Source organism: Anabrus simplex, chromosome 1 (genome assembly GCF_040414725.1).
Source record: "Anabrus simplex isolate iqAnaSimp1 chromosome 1, ASM4041472v1, whole genome shotgun sequence".
Taxonomy (NCBI): domain Eukaryota; kingdom Metazoa; phylum Arthropoda; class Insecta; order Orthoptera; family Tettigoniidae; genus Anabrus; species Anabrus simplex.
In genome coordinates, this window is record NC_090265.1 from 1,298,504,531 (window position 1) to 1,298,524,483 (window position 19,953).

The following is a 19,953-nucleotide window of genomic DNA, read 5'->3' on the forward strand; positions in this document are numbered from 1 at the left end:
TACCATGATGAAGGACCGGATTTTTTGAACAAAATTGTCACAGGGGACGAGACATGGGTTCATTTTGAAAAGGAAGAAACAAAAGAGCAATCCAAACAGTGGATGCATTCGCACTCCCCGAGTAAGCCAAAGAAATTCAAGCGAACATTCTCCAACAGAAAGTGTATGGCTACTGTGTTCTGGGACCGAAAAGGAGTTCTGTTGGTGGAATTCATGGAACGTGGTTCCACCATCACTGCAGCCCCATACTGTGCGACTATTCAACGTCTACGACGGGCAATTCAGAATAAGCGGAGAGGGATGTTGTCATCAGGCGTTGTCCTCCTCCATGACAATGCTCGGCCGCACACTGCAGCTGCCACCACGAACCTCCTGCAGCGTTTCCAGTGGGTCGTTTTCAATCACCCAGCATACAGTCCGGACCTGGCTCCATCAGATTTTCACCTCTTTGCTCACATGAAACGCTGGCTAGGAGGACAGCGTTTTGACAGCGACGAGGCGCTGCAGACCGGCGTACAAAGATGGTTACAGGCGCAGGCGGCGACGTTCTATCAAGAGGGCATTGACAAGTTGGTACCACACTACAACAAATGTCTCAATCTGCGAGGCGACTATGTTGAAAAATAGCTGTGATGTATCAGTAAGTGTTACTAATAGAAAAGTGTCAAATTTGTACTGCTGTTTCATTTCGTGACCAATCGGACTTTGAAAAAAAAAATAGCCCTTGTACACTCGAAAAAAAAAAAAAACATAACGAAAGCCAGTGTTCGGTGTCTAGAAATGTGTACTGTACAACAAAGGCTTCACATGATTTTACAAAGCACTTTTTGAGCCTGATTTAATTTTTTTGAAGGAAAAAGTGGGGTTTGTCTTGGATTCGGAGAAATGCGATACTATAATTTTTTCAGAATGAAATTAAACACATGCTTCCACGAAAAATAACAATCAAGTGATACATAGTGTGGATTTCATCCATGGAAACACAACTTTTGAACAAACTAATTGCCGTTTCATACCTATTTTAATGTGTATGGGTTTGACTTGTAATTCCATACAAAAATCGGGTATAACGACAATCCGCTATAGTAAGTAAATTTTTCGCTGTTATGAATTCTCGCTATAACGGACTTCTACTGTAATTGAATAATGGATGTAATATTGTGAATGCAAAAATCACATGGTAAATATCACTGGGTTTCCTGAATGCTCCGTCTTAAAATGACTTCCAAGTTTTTTTCTATAATTAAACACACCAAGTTATTCATGACTACTTCAGAAATGAATAATATACCTGCTTAATTAATAATTTTACCCCAAAATTCTGAAAGAAAAAACCCAAGTCCACGTTTAAGCATCTGATTACACTAGTTACAGATTGAGATGAGATCTTCAGTAATGCGCATACTACAAGAAAGCATAACTAGTTATGTCTGTAATTGAAGGATGCAGCGGTAGAACATACTGGGCACACAATTATTCATGACAATTTTAGAGTTAAATAACACACTATCTTAGTTTATTATTTCGCTGCAAGATTCTCAGAGAATGAAAGACGAGCACGTTTTGTGACGACACGATGTGTTCAGCACTATGCGTCGAGTGATGGCGAATGTAGCAGAGGACGGCTCCTGAGTGTCCAAAAAAAACCTAACATTGTTTCTTATTTTAAACTGTATCAATACGGATCTATATGATGAAGTTCTTAAATTGTACTCGTGAGTGTCGGTTGCTAGACGGAACTACAGTTTGATCATAAAGCCTTCCACCTCATAAGATGATATGCAAGAACCAGTCAGTGTCGTACTGTATTTACACACCCATATCCCCTACATCCCTCTCGCTGGAAATTTTTGGACCGAGCTCGATAGCTGCAGACGCTTAAGTGCGGCCAGTATCCAGTAATCGGGAGACAGTGGGTTCGAGCCCCACTGTCAGCAGCCCTGAAGATGGTTTTCCGTGGTTTCCCATTTTCACACCAGGCAAATGCCGGGGCTGTACCTTAACTAAGGCCACGGCCATTTCCTTCCAATTCCTAGGCCTTTCCTACCCCCATCGTCGCCGTAAGACATGTGTCGGTGCGACGTAGAGCAAATAGCAGCAGCAGTAGTAGTAGTAGTAGTGGAAATTTTTGGACGCATAGTCTTAAGATAATGTCGAGATCTTTGAAGAAATGTTTAGGAATGCCTAAAGAAAAATCGTCAATCCTACTGGCTGAAGCAGAGTAGTGGATCATTGAGGATCCCAGCTTCACTGCTAATACAATGGCAGTCTTCTGCCAATCTTGAAGTATGTTACAGATAAAACCCCGGATTTTAAGGGCGTGAAGTGTACGGCGGCAAACTTAGAATGGAAAGGCTTACGTTTCTCCTGTGCTATAATGAAAGTAGAACTGGGAAGTTGGTACCACTAGTTCTTGGAATAGCACGCAATCCGCAATGTTTCAGGAATGTGCTATCTTTTTCGTGCAAGTACATGTCTAACACGAGAGCATGGAAACTTCCACACTCTTTGAAAATTTCTTACGCGCGTGGGATGCAAGGCTTGGCGTGGGAAACAGGAAAATTGCTCCACTCGTCTCCAATCGTTTCCAATTTGAGAAACGTAAAGGTCATTTTCCTCTCGGCAAGCTGCACGAGTAAGCTAAGGCCTTAGGCCAAGGCATAATACGGTGCGTGAAGCAGAAGAGCCATTCCATGCAAAGTGGACAAATACATTTAAAAATAAATCTTGTAAATATTTGAAATATTTTTGTCTCTTCTTCAGTATATTGAAGTGCATGTTAATAATAAGCATTTTGCAAAATTTTTATTTTATACAGTTTTTTTGTTTGTTTAATGTCGGTATATGTAACTCGCCAATTAGGAGTACGAAATGTCGTAAGTTGGCAGCCCTTGTACACTGATAATTGAAGATTTTCCTTCCAGCTGACTAATGGAAGGAAAAGTACAGTTTACTGTCCAACAGTATAGTTTCCTTATTGTGCAAAAATAATAATTTTTTATGAATCGAGTCTGAATCAGATATACTTCAGATTGTCCCATCGGAAGGTAAGAAAGTTTTTCTAACTTGAATTATAAATAAATTGATCCAGTAATTTTAAATTATTTTGTTATAATTTGAGGTCTTTCTTTCTTTCTAGAAGTTGCAGCTGAGTGCCAGAAAAGAAGCAGAGGCTCTAGTGGGGAAGTCATCAACATACTCTGTGATGAAACTACAGATAGAATGGGCCGTTGTGTTTTTATCATCATATTCCAAGTCCCAGCCTTATCGAAAATAGAGCTGAACGTTGTTTCTGTGAACTATGAGGATGCAGGAAATGTTACAAACCACTCTCGTGCTGTTTTAGAAGCTCTTCGCAGTTATAGTGTACCATATGATGCAGTTAAAGTGTTAGTGACAGTGCCCCGTACATGACCCAGTGTTATGAAACATTAAGTTTGGGCATAGGGGATCATTTAATGCATGTACAGTGCTGGGCACAAGATTAGCTGGATTGGCAATACAGTAGAACCTCGATAATTCAGAATCTGTTAATTCAAAATCCCGCCCAATTTGAAGGAGGTCTCGTTCCAGGAGACATGAGATACGTACAGTTTTGCATGTAATTGAAATTGTTTAATTCGAAATATGGATAATTCGAAGTAGAATGTTGGCCTCATTACAGAAATTCAGACTTTTAATTCGAACCTGCCTTTACATTTTAAAACAATAGTATGTTACAGAGTAATTTCAACTCAAAATTTATCCGCGTCATAATAGAACGCGTGTTCCGGAACGTGGGGGGGGGGGACCGTAGCTTTCCGCACTTACGCTTACTTCGGTGGGTCTACAGTGCGCTTCACGATTACTAAGTCGAAAGAATTCGGAACTCTTTTGTATTCGACCTTTTAAGGAACGCCGTAATATCACGCAAGAGGCAGTGTGCGGAAAAACAGAATCCGCAGACACTGGCCATGCCGTCAGTTGACGAAAAACGTGGCTCATATAATAAATTCGTAGGCACCGAACAATATTGTCATTTTACAAGTAACTATTCTCATTTTGGTTCCGTATTGAAGTTGATGTATGTCTCAAGTATTATTACAATATTATGGGCCGTTTTCCCCAAATGAGTTTAAACTAACATTCATTTTCCCAGTATTGGTTTAAATTTTGTATCAAGTTTAAGCCTGGCTCAGAGTTAAACCTTCTATATTGCTGGTTTAAACTGCTGTTTATATTCAACCTTCTTGACATTTTATTAACGTATCTGTGATTTTCCTAATAGAAGGGTTAGTTTTGACTACCAGTACTGCAGCTCTTTAATGAAAAACGTACTAAAATTATAACCTAGTATTAGCATTAGAAAAATGGGAGAATTTATTGAAGTTTTTGGTTAAATAGGAAATAATTTTGATGTGCAAGAGAGGTTAAGAAGCCGCGTTCCAACAAAAGTTTACAATCTTGGAAAATCGGATGTAACGGAGTTCTTTGATGGATTTATAATTCATAAGCGAACAGCAAGGATTGTCTCGTATCGAAGAAGGATTCATTTAAAACGTCAACTGCACGAAATAATGCTATTTCGTTAGAAGCAATGATTCTGGTTGCTTTAAGATATGATGCAGCAGGCATTTTTTTCATTAACAACGGGGACCACAGACCTTAAATTGCAGTCTCCTTATAATATTATATACTGTAAAATACTGTTGGTGGTATGAATACTGTAATGTGAAGCATAAAAATATTCCTACATAAATCGTGTAATACGTCCGCTCTTCATGCGGTACCTGGTGGCTGTGATCGCTAAAGCGTTAAGTCAGCATCGTCCGAATGCGTGACAAAACGGTTCGAATCCAATTTGTCGAAAATATTTTTATCATCAGAATGTTGACCGGCACGGTAGGAGAGGCGGTGGTATACAATTTCTTAAGTGTAAGAAAGGGCCAAGAGCCCTAACTTCGCCACAGAAAATAAAGGCTTTATCTATCTATATTTATAGGATCAGAAAAACAATAAAGTGTTTCATGCTTGCTAGTAAATATGTAATAGAATAAATTATAGTTAAGAATGTTTCATCGTATCTATTGCCAGCATACCAGCAATAGAAATATAAATGCTATAGGGAGAAGAGTATTATGCATACAGTACGACATATCGCGAACTTGGTTATGTTATAAACGAATATGGAATCAAGTAATACATCTCCAAATAATACATCCTCAGTGGTTTGTCTGCTGGATCAAAGGTTTGTGAGATTGATCCCGGCCGAGGGCGATGGATTTTGATAGGAGATAGATCCCGAGCATGCTTGGAATTTGGGCACGGTAGGAGAGGCGGTGGTATACAATTTCTTGGGCACGGTAGGAGAGGCGGTGGTATACAATTTCTTAAGTGTAAGAAAGGGCCAAGAGCCCTAACTTCGCCACAGAAAATAAAGGCTTTATCTATCTATATTTATAGGATCAGAAAAACAATAAAGTGTTTCATGCTTGCTAGTAAATATGTAATAGAATAAATTATAGTTAAGAATGTTTCATCGTATCTATTGCCAGCATACCAGCAATAGAAATATAAATGCTATAGGGAGAAGAGTATTATGCATACAGTACGACATATCGCGAACTTGGTTATGTTATAAACGAATATGGAATCAAGTAATACATCTCCAAATAATACATCCTCAGTGGTTTGTCTGCTGGATCAAAGGTTTGTGAGATTGATCCCGGCCGAGGGCGATGGATTTTGATAGGAGATAGATCCCGAGCATGCTTGGAATTTGTTTACTTGAAATTCACATAAATGTTGATTTTCTGAGTAAAGGAATACCGTAGGCCTATTGCTGAAAGACCAGGATTTTAATATTTCAACGTCCCCGTGTGTTCCGTAAGACAATACAGACATCAAAAGACACGTATTAGGCCCACGGTACTTGTTTATGGTAAAGCATGACAGAAAAATAAGAAATAAAAGTGCGTTCCAATAAATTGTAGACAGCAATAGGTAGAATTATATGACACAACACTTCGCACAAATGTAAACAATTTATTTATCAGTAAAGCTAATATCCCACCGAATTTGTTCATTATTCACTACGTACGATAGCATTAATTCGCCACAAACAGCTGATATTATTACAAAAATGTCGGTCATTGAATTACTTGGCTCTGATTGGCCAATTCCAATCGACCATGCCTTCGACTATTCCTTCAGTGCAGCCAACGTTAGCGCCAACGACAGCTCGCCCGTTTAAACTAAAGGAGTGTCAGAAATTGGTGGAGAAAATGGACGCAACTTTAAACTAGGTACTAAAGTTAAACGGGTTTAATTTATACCAGGTTTAACTCGATTTGGAGAAAATGGCCCTATAAGTCCACCTGTTCAATACAATATGATCCACTATTTCATATGGTCAAATATTTTTTTATACATAATACGTAAAAGTCAAAGGTGCATGTTTCACCCTCCTTACGGGCATCATCAGCCTATATCAATCTTAAAAATAATACATATACTTATAAATTATAGGTTAAAATGTTGAAAAATGATTTCGTAAAACATTATACAATAACATCTAAAACAACGATAATGCACCAAAGTATGTTAAAAGAGAGTGAATTAACAGTTTTGAAGATTAAAACGTGATTAAACATGAAATTTTGAGAGTTTAAAACTAAAATGGATCCATATTTTTATAATATCATTAAGACTGTGATGGCCTTGAGTGTAAACACAATCATCAAAGGGGGATGTTTCTTCAGTTCCCAAGTTGAATCCAAGGTGGTAAAATCACTGTCAGTTATTTAAAACGGAAGTGTGAATGTAATAAACAAGTTAAAATGTATATGTTTGGGATATCTGAAAGTCGAGAAGAAAATGGAACTTCTGTAGAGGTGTTGCTTATGATAAAACTTGTCAAAGCTAGCGGAGTTCGGAAATTGTGGTATGATATAGATGTTGATTCCCATAGGGAATCTGAACTATTTGTCCTGAATGAGTAAATATATAATACCAATATAAATGGTCCGTTATTGGACATTATAAATTTTCCAGCTAACTCATTCTTGGTTGCCAGCGTTTCGCCCTCGTGTGCTAAGGTGGGCTCATCAGTTGGTACCTAGCACACCTACCAATACGCTGGCTAGTGCATACCGTGGAGGCCACTGCGTAGGCTAACTAGAGCCACCGGCAGTGCCAATGCACTAAGAGACTTTGTCTCATTATCAAAAATTGATGCCTGCTTGGCCATCAGATGATATAGATGTTGATTCCCATAGGGAATCTGAACTATTTGTCCTGAATGAGTAAATTTATAATACCAATATAAATGGTCCGTTATTGGACATTATAAATTTTCCAGCTAACTCATTCTTGGTTGCCAGCGTTTCGCCCTCGTGTGCTAGGGTGGGCTCATCAGTTGGTACCTAGCACACCTACCAATACGCTGGCTAGTGCATACCGTGGAGGCCACTGCGTAGGCTAACTAGAGCCACCGGCAGTGCCAATGCACTAAGAGACTTTGTCTCATTATTGCTGTAACAACCTGACGTACTTAATACGCTCCGTACGAGTAAGTACCGCATTAGCCATCTTTGACGTATGGGAAGTCTCTTGTACAGTACGGTATTATTCACCAACTTTCTTCTACATTTTGTTTCAGAAAATCCTGAACATTTCTTCCAACAAATGTTTCAACGGAATTATAACATCAACTTGACCATCTTTTAGATCCATTCGACTACCACATAATTTCCGAACTCTGCTAGCTTTGACAAGTTTTATCATAAGCAACGCCTCTACAGAAGTTCCATTTTCTTCTCGACTTTCAGATATCCCAAACATATACATTTTAACTTGTTTATTACATTCACACTTCCGTTTTAAATAACTGACAGTGATTTTACCACTTTGGATTCAACTTGGGAATTGAAGAAACATCCCCCTTTGATGATTGTGTTTACACTCAAGGCCATCACAGTCTTAATGATATTATAAAAATATGGATCCATTTTAGTTTTAAACTCTCAAAATTTCATGTTTAATCACGTTTTAATCTTCAAAACTGTTAATTCACTCTTTTAACATACTTTGGTGCATTATCGTTGTTTTAGATGTTACTGTATAATGTTTTACGAAATCATTTTTCAACATTTTAACCTATAATTTATAAGTATATGTATTATTTTTAAGATTGATATAGGCTGATGATGCCCGTAGGGAGGGTGAAACATGTACCTTTGACTTTTATGTATTATGTATAAAAAAATATTTGACCATATGAAATAGTCGATCATATTGTATTGAACAGGTGGACTTATAATATTGTAATAATACTTGAGACAATATTGTCATTGCCGATGAAACTGCCTTGCTTTATTTTAATGCGAGCCCAAACGGTCTTATGGTTTTAAAGGAGGAAGTGGCAGTCAGGGAATCGTACAAGAGTGGGGGATGGGGGTCATTGTAGTGCGTTGCAATGTACATGGAAGCTAGAAACATTATCCTGTCGTTTCAGGATATTTCGATATGCTATAATGTTTTAAGGGTGTCAGGCAGTTTCCATGCCAGTACAAAGCATCTAAAAATGCAAACAGTACAGAAATACGAAAAAAGAATGAATTTGCACCGGGAACCAGCATAATTTATCCTCGTCTTTGAATTGTGTGATTTTTTTTCGTTGTGAGAGGTTATGTTTGCCATTGAGATATCCAAATGCATTACAGTAGAACCTCGATTATGCGTTCCCGGAAACTACGTTTTCCCGTACTATTCGTTTAAATTACGTGGTCCCGCGAGCATCCTAATTAAATCACATTGTAAAAATCCCGTATTATCCGTTCCTCGAAGAAACTATTTCCCGGATCAGCCTTCCAGAAATTTCAGTCCCATTAACGCTAAATCCTCGGTCACGCGTTTTACAAGGAACTGTATCTCAAGAAAGGACGGCTGTGGCATACTTACGGATCTTGGTGTTAACGTCTCGTCATTGCGGTGCCGGTAATTTGAGGAAGTACTGTACCGTACTGGAAAAGCGATCGGCGGTGAACTTACATAAGGGATCATCTTAGCATCGCATTCCGGTGGTATTGTTTAGAGAATCCATGGAAATCATAAAGCAGAGTGTGTCCATAACGACTGGAAGGAAACGGAGTGCATTTCTTTGACAGCTCTTCTTGAACACGAAAAGAATTTTGTCAAATGTTTGTACTTGCAGAACGTCTTGATTATGTTCAGGGTTAGATGTTTATTTTTTCACTCGTTTTGAGTGAGTTACCGAACAGGTTTTCGGCATTTCCCTCAGGGCACTGTATAGTCACTGGGCTTTCAGGCACAAATCGAAACTGCTCATTCGTAAGTAACAGAAATTTACAGTAGTATTTTAATATAATTGTTCACGATTATGTTATCGAGACCAGAACAGATGTTGCACCTTAACATACATAAAGCCATGGGAGGTTTTTAGATTGCCTATTACTGTTTTTGCCGTAACATAAGACTGGGAATTTCACGTTTTTGTGTTGTGAAAACCGCAGTCGTTTTATTTGCGCACGTTACATTTAAAGCTTTGGATCATTTCACACTCGTATCGACTTGTACAGCGAGCGCGCTTTCCAGCTGAGCTCAAGGTCATGAATAATCGTAATTTCGGAAGTGTTAATGATATTTTTCTCCTTCTCTTTCCAATTTGAGGGGCACAACTGAATTTAATGCATTTGAGAACTTGAAGATCGATATTTACATACGAAACCATGTTCTCGAGTTCAACATAACCTTGAAAAGCCGATGTAGGCCTAATTTCCGCGATACAAGATTTCCATAAACCGATTACGAACAGTATACTGGTGACCAAATAACAATGGAAGATAAAGATGATTTCGCCATCATGTTGGGCGCTTTTGTATCTAATGTGCTTTATTTTACTAGATAGAGAATTAGAAACTACTTGTGGTCGATTGTTTGGCTTTTCTAAGAGTTTGGCTCTGGCTAATCAAAGTCGCTGAATTGAAAGAAGTTTCCGGTGGAAACTGACAAAGTTTCCCCGGTAAAACTGAATGTAAAGTTTCGAGATTTTTAAGTCGCGTACCGGTAATTAATGTTTGAAGCCGGCACCGCAGTCTAACTTGCCTGCCTCTCACCCGGAGGGCCCGGGTTCGATTACCGGCCAGGTCAGGCATTTTTACCTCCATGTGAGGGCTGGTTGCAGGTTCACTCATTCTATGATTAACTTCAATTGAGGAGCTGTTCAATGGTGAGATGGCGGCCCCCTGCCTAGAGAGCCTGGAATAACGGCCGAGAGAATTCGTCACACTGACCATGGGTCACCTCGTAATCTGCAGGCCTTCGGACCAAGGGCGGTCGCTTGGTAGGCGGAAGGCCTGTTAGGGCTGTTTGGTTAGGGGTGTTTGTAAGATTATATAAGTATACATATTTCATTTTTGTGATCTTTAGCCAAATTCTTGATAGTCCTTTCATTCCCGGATTTGCCGTTTTCCCGTGTTGCAAGTTTTTTTTTTCCCTGGTCCCTCCAAAAACGGTGAATGGAGGTTCCACTGTATTCGAATACTGTAAATGCACCTTCTTGGATACATTTTGGATATAGTTCTTTTATCATGGCATTTGAAAGGTACAAAGGTATAGACTGTGAATCAAAGTTAACTGCATGCAGTAATGGGCCTTAGAATATTTTTTAACGCAGCAAGGGTTGGTACTTGTGAATTGCAAATTGGCGGTTAATTCGAAGTTGATTTTTTAGTTCCAGCAACTTCGAATTAACGATGTTTTACTTTATTTGGGTTGCAGTGATGACAGATTTAAATAATGTGGTTGTAATGGTAAAGTTTGCATTTTTGAACACAAGAAAGCAAAAATATATTTACAATTCTTATCATGAAAGTATGGTGCTTCAAAGGAAGAAATGCTTTTACCTGCACCTGTCATAACCCGATGGAATGCCTGGTTTCAGTATGTCTTCTGTTTGAGTGCTTACGTTACTGATGTTACATTTTTCAATATGTCTGACATGAAAGACATCAATAACTGTGGTATTAAGTACCTGACTGATCTGAGTGCTGAGAAGTGAATATGCTTCACTCCCACATGGTTTTTGTCTCAGATCATCCAGATGGATTGGTTGACCTCCTTACTGAACTCGGAGGGTCTCGGTACCCTACCCCTCATCTCCTTTACCCCAAACTACATAACCGTGACACCAGTTTTACCTTCATTTTGTGAGGGGAATTTTTCCGCAGCAACTACAGTAAAACCACGTTAATTCGAAGTCGTTGGGACTCAAAAATTGGACTTTGAATTACATGATCTCGAATTAACCGCCAATTCGCAACTTAGAAGTACCAACCCTTGCCGCGTTACGAAATATTCTAAGGCCCGTTACTGCATGCAGTTAACCTTGATTCACAGTTTATACCTTTCAAATGCCATGAAAAAAGGACGATTTCCAAAATGTATCCAAAAAGGTGCATTTACAGTATTCAAATAATGCACTAGCATATCTCACTGCCAAATAAAACCTCACGCAACGAAAGAAAAAATCACACAATTCAAAGACGAGGATAAATTATGCCGGTTCCCCTTTTTTTGATATCTGTACTGTTTGCATTTTTAGATGCTTTGTACTGGGATGGAAAGTGCCCGACGCCTTAAAACATTGTAGCTTATTGAACTTTTCTATGATGAGGGGATAAAGTTTCTCGCATTCATGTGCATTGCAATTGCGAGGCACTACAATGACCCCTATCCCCGACCCTTGTACGATTCTCCGGCTGGCACTTTGTCCTTTAAAACCATAAGACCGTTTGTGCTCGCATTAAAATAAAGCAATGCACTTTCATCGGCATTGACAGTATTGGTCGGTGCCTACGAATTTATTGTATGAGCCACGCTTTTTCGTCAACAGTCGGCATCGCCAGTGTTCGCGCATTCTGTTTTCCTGCACACTGCCTGTTGCGTGATAATACCGCGTTCCTTAAAAGGTTGAATACAAAAGAATTCCGATTTCATTCAACTTGGCAATCATGAAGCGCATTGTAGACCCACCGAAGTGACTGTAAGTGTGGAAAGCTACCCCTCCACGTTCCGGAACATGCGTTCTATTATGACGCGGATAAATTTCGAGGTGAAATTACTCTGTACCATATTATTGTTTTAAAATGTAAAGGCACTTTTGAATTAAAAGTCTGAATTTCGGTAATTGTACATTGTACTTCGAATTACTAATTATCCGTATTTCGAATTAAACAATTCAAATAACATGCAAAACTGTATCTCATGTTTCCGGGAACGACAGCTTCTTCGAATTACGTGGGATTTTGAATTAACCGATTTCGAATTATCGATGTTCTACTGTAATGACTCTTTAAGCTCACTCCTCTACAGCAGGCTGCGTGTAGAGACACATTTGTCAAAGCTGCTCGTTCTTCACATTGCATGCTAGCCGCATTGAAAGCTAAAGACCCCAAGCATAAGCATTTTGTGTCAATTTCTCAAGCTTTGTATCAAAAAAGTATAATTTTGAATAACACTGAGATATTAGATGAGCTTGAGAAATTGTTTGGAGTAACAGATCTCTCACGAAACAATACCTGGTCTGGTTACTGTTCTCTGAAACATGCAATTAAAACTCAGATGAAAGAAAATGAAAAATGTGATGTCATGCTTGCATTAACTGCAGTTCAGAGTTATGCATATTTCCTAAATACTTTCGTGAGTTGTGAACCCTGACGAACAATGTAGATAGCGCACGCCTGTTGTCTCATTACAGCACAGTGGTTACAGACGGATGGTGTAATTTGAAGAAGAAGAAAAAAAAAGCAATGTCAAAGTACTGAATGCTTTCACTTGAACAATGAATTTGTATTGTGTGTGTGTGAATCAAGGACAATAATTGCACTTCATAAACTTGGAATCGTTAAAATTAATAATACCATGCGATTATTTTAACTTTGTAAATAGATGCTAATTTTGGAAAAAATGGATGATTATTTTTCAGGTCCTTATTAGATTGCAGGCAGATTTCACTTTCTATATCGTTGGCCTACAGATACTTAATTCACTACAGATCAGAAAGTGGGGTGTTTCATCGAAAAATCCCCTAAAAACTCATACATTCCTAACAGATTTCCTGAATTTGAAATCTTTTAAGATATAGTCTATTATGGATCTGGTACCCCTAGCCTCCCATATGTAGCGGTGAATAGCCTTATGCTGGAAGAAAATACGTAACTGCTAAAACTATACTAGCACCAAAGTACAGCAAACGCTTCCCATTCCCTTTAGCTTCCATACTTTCCCCACATTTACCAGTCATCCATTCGTATCCTTCAGTTCTATTTCCAACTCTCACATTGAAATCACCCATTAGCCTATCCTATCCTTGCTGTTCTCCTTGACTACGATGTCACTCACTGCTTCATAAAACTTTCAATTTCATCCTCAACTGCACCCTCACATGGTGAATACACAGACAATTCTCAGCCTAATTCCTTGAGCTGCCAAATCTACCCACATCATTAGCTCGTTTACGTGCCTAACAGAAACAGTTGCGTTCAATAGTATTCCTGATGAACAACCCTACCCCAGACTCTGCCCTTCCCTTTTTAACACCCGTCAAGTACACTTTGTAATCTATCTCTTCCTCGTTATCTCGCCTTACCCAAATATCATTTACTCCTAGCACATCCAGATGCATCCTGTTTGCTGTGACTCAGCCAATTCTACTTTCTTCCTTCCATAAGCCCCATTAATATTGATAGCTTCCCCGTCGAATTCCATTTCGTTCGCCAATTCAAATGGGAGTGGAACTGCATTACTTCCATGTGTCCGAGGCTTGCTAAAAATTTTCTGAGCTCGGTAAATTCATGAAGCAGGATGCTAGTCTACTTGCACATAGTCCAAGTGAGGATCTAACCGATTTAGGACCACCGGTTGATTTTATAGCCTTAGCTGCCTTAGCACAAGGAAGGCAATGACTCTGTATATGTTCCGAGATGCCCACTCCCATTCCGTAGCAACTGGTATCCCCACTCTCAGGACCACTTACTATGCCACTCAGCTGTTGTCCATTGTTCACAAACTAGGACGTGACTACAGTAACCCACACCATGAACCATCACATAATCTGTTTAATTTTTATTTGGCTGAAGATGGCCATTAAGCTGTTGAAACTAGTCCCAAGACAGATGTAATATCACTTACTTGATAAATTCTATTGAAAAGGTCGATCCTCTCGTCAATTTATTTCTTATAACTGTTGGGATGGATGTATGTTTGTTCAGTCTTCATTCCTAAGGCTGGTTGGATCCTCAACAGCTCTGCCATCAGCTGTCATAGATGGCCTAGGCATCACTGAAGAGGCGTACTAGGATGTGTTTTCATAAACTTATTAAAGTCGTTTAAGGCAATAGTCCTCTCCACTCTTCAGAGGTTTCCTTTGCTTATACTTTACAACACCAGCCATTAAAGCAAACAGACTCAAAGCCATACAATTGTGCGTGACTTTCCTTGTGACTGATAGCTACTGATACCAGATAAATGGAGAATTTCCACGAGCAGATTTTATATATATATATAACTTATTGACCCAACGCTTGGAACAGTAATACAATTTTAAATTGATGAAACGCTTTCACATTTAATACTTTATACTTGAAACTTCAAACTTTCAGAAAACGCTTGTATTTTACAAATTAGAACTGGACTTTTTACTGGGCGGACAAAGACAGAAAGTAGTGTGAAGTACTCAAAGTCGCGTTTTTTTTTGTTTTTTTTTTACACATACTTTATTTCCTACTTGGAAAGTGTTTATATTTGCACAAATTGCTTTGTACTAAGTTTATGGTTTCTTTAATCGATATATTTGTGTACATGTTGGTTATATTGAACGAGTATGAGGTATAGGAAGGTTGTGGGGATGAATTTTTAGTAGTTTTACCGAAGTCAACAGAATTCTCATCAGTTGTCTTATAGACTTTATGAGCTTTAGATAGAAATGTGGGAATGAGGTGTGATAATTTATAAGTCAGGCTGTTTTTAAAAATAAATGATTTGTCTAACATGAACATTGGTCTCATGAATTTTGGGTGCTGCACTGTAGCTGCTTCCACCTGTGCTAGGCTCATCGCTTTCATCTATCCTGTCTGATCACCCTGAGTCAACTTTTGTTTTCCGACCCTGATGGTATTAGGTTATGAGGGCTATGGAGTCTTTCATTTTCATGATCTTTGTGGCCCTTGTCTTTGACCAATATCTTTATTCCATTTTTTCTCTCCTATTAGTGTTATGTAGAGGATGGTTGCCCAGTTGTACTTCCTCTTAAAACTGTAACTATCACCACTACCACCAGACCTGTGCATGTCAGTGCAACATAAAATAAATAGTAAATAAAATGAATTCTTTCCTAGTTTGGTTGGTGAACGTCTGATTTTAATACATTAGTACATATGCTACATTGTGTTGCTGTTAAATAAAACTTGTCATTGTTAACTGTTCCTGTTAATTGTTTACAGTTGGTGAAGTGGCGTATGTCGAGTTATTCACTGATGAAACTGATAAACCTAGAGGCTGTGGTATTGTTGAGTTTGAATCCGCTGATTCTGTCAAGAAAGCTGTGGAAAAGATGCATCGATATGAACTAAAAGGCAGGAAACTTGTTGTCAAGGAGGTATGTCTGTTTATAGGATTGAGTTGAACAGGAATTAATTGTCGATGCAACATACTTGGCATATGTACCTCTTGATTGAAAGTTTTGTTATTATTGCACATTAGTTTTCAATGTCTTGTCTACATTTGTAATCTTAGCTCACCTTAGTTCAGAATTTTACTGTTAGTGACAATTTTAGCACCACATTACTCTGAAAGTAAGCCGCTAATGAATCGGAGACAAATATCCTTTCTTTTGCAGTAACTTCCTGAGGATGTCTTTGAACTGCAGTATTTTTCTAGAATTTGAATAAAAACATAAAAATTTACTGAATTACTTACCAGTGCAAAAATGGATCACTTCCATTTTGATTACAATCTTTTTATTTTCAGACCTAGCATTTTTATTTCTTAATTTACTAAATTATGTTACTTAAAACAACTTAAGTCATTTTGAGTATGAAATTACATGAAATGTAGTAAAAATTTGCTAGCATAGTCAAATCCAGCACATTTTCATCACCACCGTTGGTCAAATGGCACTCACAAATTACACTTCACATGCCTACTGAAGGTGTTGTAAAAGCATGAAAACAGTAGATGGGGAATGTTTCCACACTTTACTCGAATCACTGCCTGAGCCTGCCTGCTGGCCATGATTGTAAAGGCATGAGGTCAGTTGCATTACCCGGTTCGAGTTCCTTTGGTCAAAGAAATTTTTAACCAGTGGAATGTTGAACTATGGTTAGGTTGAATGGAGAATCCCACCTTGCTAGTCTATGAATGTATATAACATAAACCAGCTTAAAATCTAAATTACAGTATTAAGAAGTACAGTAGAAGTCTGCTATAGGGAGTACGGCTTATAACGAGAACCCTGTTATAAAAGGCAATTTTTTACTGTCCCTTCAAAATTCCTACATTAAACTGCCTATTATCCTCCGGTTACAGCGAAAGCTCTATCACTGATGCATCCTTCATTGCGAGCGCTTAAGTGCGCGAAAATTTTCCCGGTACAATATTTATGCACCCCAGCGATTAAGTTGCATGTGATCGATTACCTTCGGTATCGCTTCCTCGCTATTTCCACTGGTGAGTTCTCTCGTCGACATTCGAAGGCAATGTTGGAGTCTATTAGTAATACCTGTTGACTGCTGTTTTGTAAAGAAAATTTGAAGTAAGAGGACATTTTCATAATAAATGCGTAAATGTGTCCTATAACTCGTTAAAAGTAAAGGCTGACTCAACGATCGCTCAATTTTAATGCTAAATACTGCAATTATGTATGAATGGAATACACCTCGAGATATGACAGAGTGCATAATTGATTTCAGAGGTTAGTTTATATTTTCTCGCATCTGGCTACTGTACGGAAAGGCTATTATCGTGTGAATTTTTTGCGAGGTTATAATTTCTCTACTGGTGCTTGATGCGTTTTCATCATGCGTTTAGTATGGTTAAGTTAGGATAGGTGACTGTTTGAGTAAGAAAACTGAAACGTTTGCCACAAATTGCGATCAATCATGTTCGGTACGGTATAGTTTTCTCACTATGTGCATGCGAGCTCTCGTGGAACTTCGAAGGCTATGTTGGAGTCAATTAGTAATAACCATAGACTGCTGTAATCTAAAGAAAATTCGAAGTGAAAGATGGTAACACATTTCCATAATAAATGCGTAAATAACATGGCCGATAGCAGTGGTTAACTCGTTAAAAATAAAGGCTGAAATAAACAATCGCTTAATTTTAGTGTTATATACTGAAATTAAGTAAGAATATGATAAACCTGTAGATATGGCAGAGTACATCACTGATTTCACAGGATAGTTCATATTTTCTCGCGTCTAGTTACATTTCGGAAAGCCTATTCACATGTACATTTTTCACGAGGAGGTTGTCATTTCTCTACATGCATTTCAAATCCGTTTCATTATATATCTATATATATAAAGTAGCTTGTCCTGACTGACTGACTGACTGATTCATCATCGCCGAGCCAAAACTACTGGACATAAAGAAATGAAATTTTGGGCATAGATTTATATTAAGATGTAGGTGCTCGCTAAGAGAGGATTTTTGGATATTCCGTCGCTAAGGGGCTGAAAAGGGGGGTGAAATTTTAAAATGAGTGTGTCTATATCTCAAAACTTTAAAAGTTTACAGATGTGAAAATTGGTATTTAGAATCTTCTTTAAAAATAAGGAAACACGTATTTTTTTGTTTTCAGACAATCCAAATAGGAGGGGTAAAAGGGTGAAAAAGGGGTTGAATGCCTTTAATCCGGATACGCTACTTATATCTCAGAAACTGAAGATATTACAGACCTGAAAATTGGTACTTTTGATCTCTTTTAAAAATAAAGAAACACGTATTTTTTTTGTTTTTGGAAAATCCAATTAATGGGAGGGTGAAAAGGGGGTGAATTTTTAAAAAGAGTGAACCCATATCTCCAAACTTTTAAAGTTTGCAGATGTAAAAATTGGTATTTAGAATCTTCATTAAACATAAAGAAACACGTATTTTTTGTTTTCGGAAAATCGCAATAGGAGGGGTGAAAATGGGTGAAAAGGGGTTGAATGCCTTTGATGAGGCTACTTATATTTCAGAAACTGAAGATATTACAGACCTGAAAATTGGTGTTTGGGATCTCCTTTAAAAATAAAGAAACGCGTATTTTTTTTGTTTTTGGAAAATCCAATTAATGGGGGGTTAAAAGGGGTGATTTTTTAAAATGTGTGTATCTATATCTCAAAATTGTTACAGTTTTTAGATGTAAAAATTGGTATTTAGAATCTCCTTTAAAAATAAAGAAACACGTATTCTTTTGTTTTCGGAAAATTCCAATAGGAAGGGTGTAAAAGGGTGAATAATGGGTTGAATGCCTTTAATGAGGCTACTTATATTTCAGAACCTGAAGATATTACAGACCTGAAAATTGGTATTTGGGATCTACTTTAAATGTAAAGAAACACGTATTTTTTCGTTTTTGGAAAATCCAAATATTGAGTTGTGAAAAGGGGGGTGAATTTTTTAAAATGAATGTGTCTACATCTTAAAACTTTAAAATTTACAGATGTAAAATTTGATAGTTAGAATCTCCTCTAAAATAAAGGGACACGTATTTTTTTGTTTCCTGTAAATCCCAATAGGAGGGGTGTAAAAGGGTGAAAAATTGGTTGAATGCCTTTAATGAGGATACATATATCTCAGAAACGAAAGATATTACAGAACAGAAAATTTATATATGGGATCTCCTTTAAAAATAAAGAAACACGTATTTTTTTAGTTTTTGGAAAATCCTATTAATGGCGGTTAAACAGAAGTGACAAATTGGGGTGAATTTTTTGAAAGATTATCTTGGAAACGTAAAATGTTACAGACGTAAAAAGTGGGTGTTTGGAATCTCCTGTAAATGTAAAGAAACATAGGTGATTTGTTTTTGGAAACTCCATTTAAGGGGAACCCAAAAGGGGTGAAATTTTAACATGAGAATTTTTACAGTATATCTAAAAAACTTAACATGTTACAGAAGTGAAAAATGGTATTTTTATCTCTATTAAACATAAAGAAACGTGTATTTTTAATTTTCTGAAAAACCACTCGGGTGGAGGGGGGGTGAAAGTGACTGAAAATGGTGTTGAATTCTTATTTAGGCTACTGATATCTTAAAAATGAAGATGATACAGACGTGAAATTTGATATTTGCCATCTGCTTTAAAAGTAAAGAAACACGTATTCTCGGAAAATCCAATGAAGCGGGGGGGAGGGGGTGAAAGAATTGAAAAATTAATTGACTTTAATTGTATGAGAATATATACATCGAATAAAAACTAAAGTTGTTACAGACGTGAAAATTCGTATTTGGATCTCCCTTAAAAACAAAGAAAAACGCGTTTTGGGGGAAAACCATTTTGGGGGGCGGGAGTGTAAAGGAGTTTAATTCCTTTCATGAGGACACATAAATCAAAAAGTGAAGAAGTTAGAGTCGTGATAATTGGTATTTAGAAGATCCTTCACTATTAAAGAAACAAGTATTTTTTGCGGGAAAATTCACTTGGGGGGGGGGGGAGTAGTTTGAAATGAAGTGACAAAAGTAAATTATATTTATGGGGATACTTATATCTCAAAACTGAAGGTAATAGACGTGAACATTGGTGTTTGGAATCTCCCTTAAACATAAAGAAACACGCCTTCTTTTAATTTTTTGGGGGGTGGGGGGAGGGTTGGCAATAAAAACTAACGGCGGTGGGGTGTAAAAGGAGGTGAGACCAATTGATTTTACTGTTCTTAATGTACTTATAAGGATCGTCCGTTGCTCAG

General features: G+C 37.8%; 1 protein-coding gene across 1 annotated transcript in view; it reads left to right on the forward strand.

Moving 5' to 3' along the window:
* The window catches only part of rump (rumpelstiltskin), a 187,770-nt gene that overhangs the window by 30,627 nt on the left and 137,190 nt on the right, over window positions 1–19,953 (forward strand). The window contains exon 3 of the mRNA XM_067137703.2: window positions 15,501–15,655. Within this exon, the coding sequence (XP_066993804.1) occupies window positions 15,501–15,655 (155 nt within the window). The remainder of the gene's footprint in view (window positions 1–15,500; window positions 15,656–19,953) is intronic.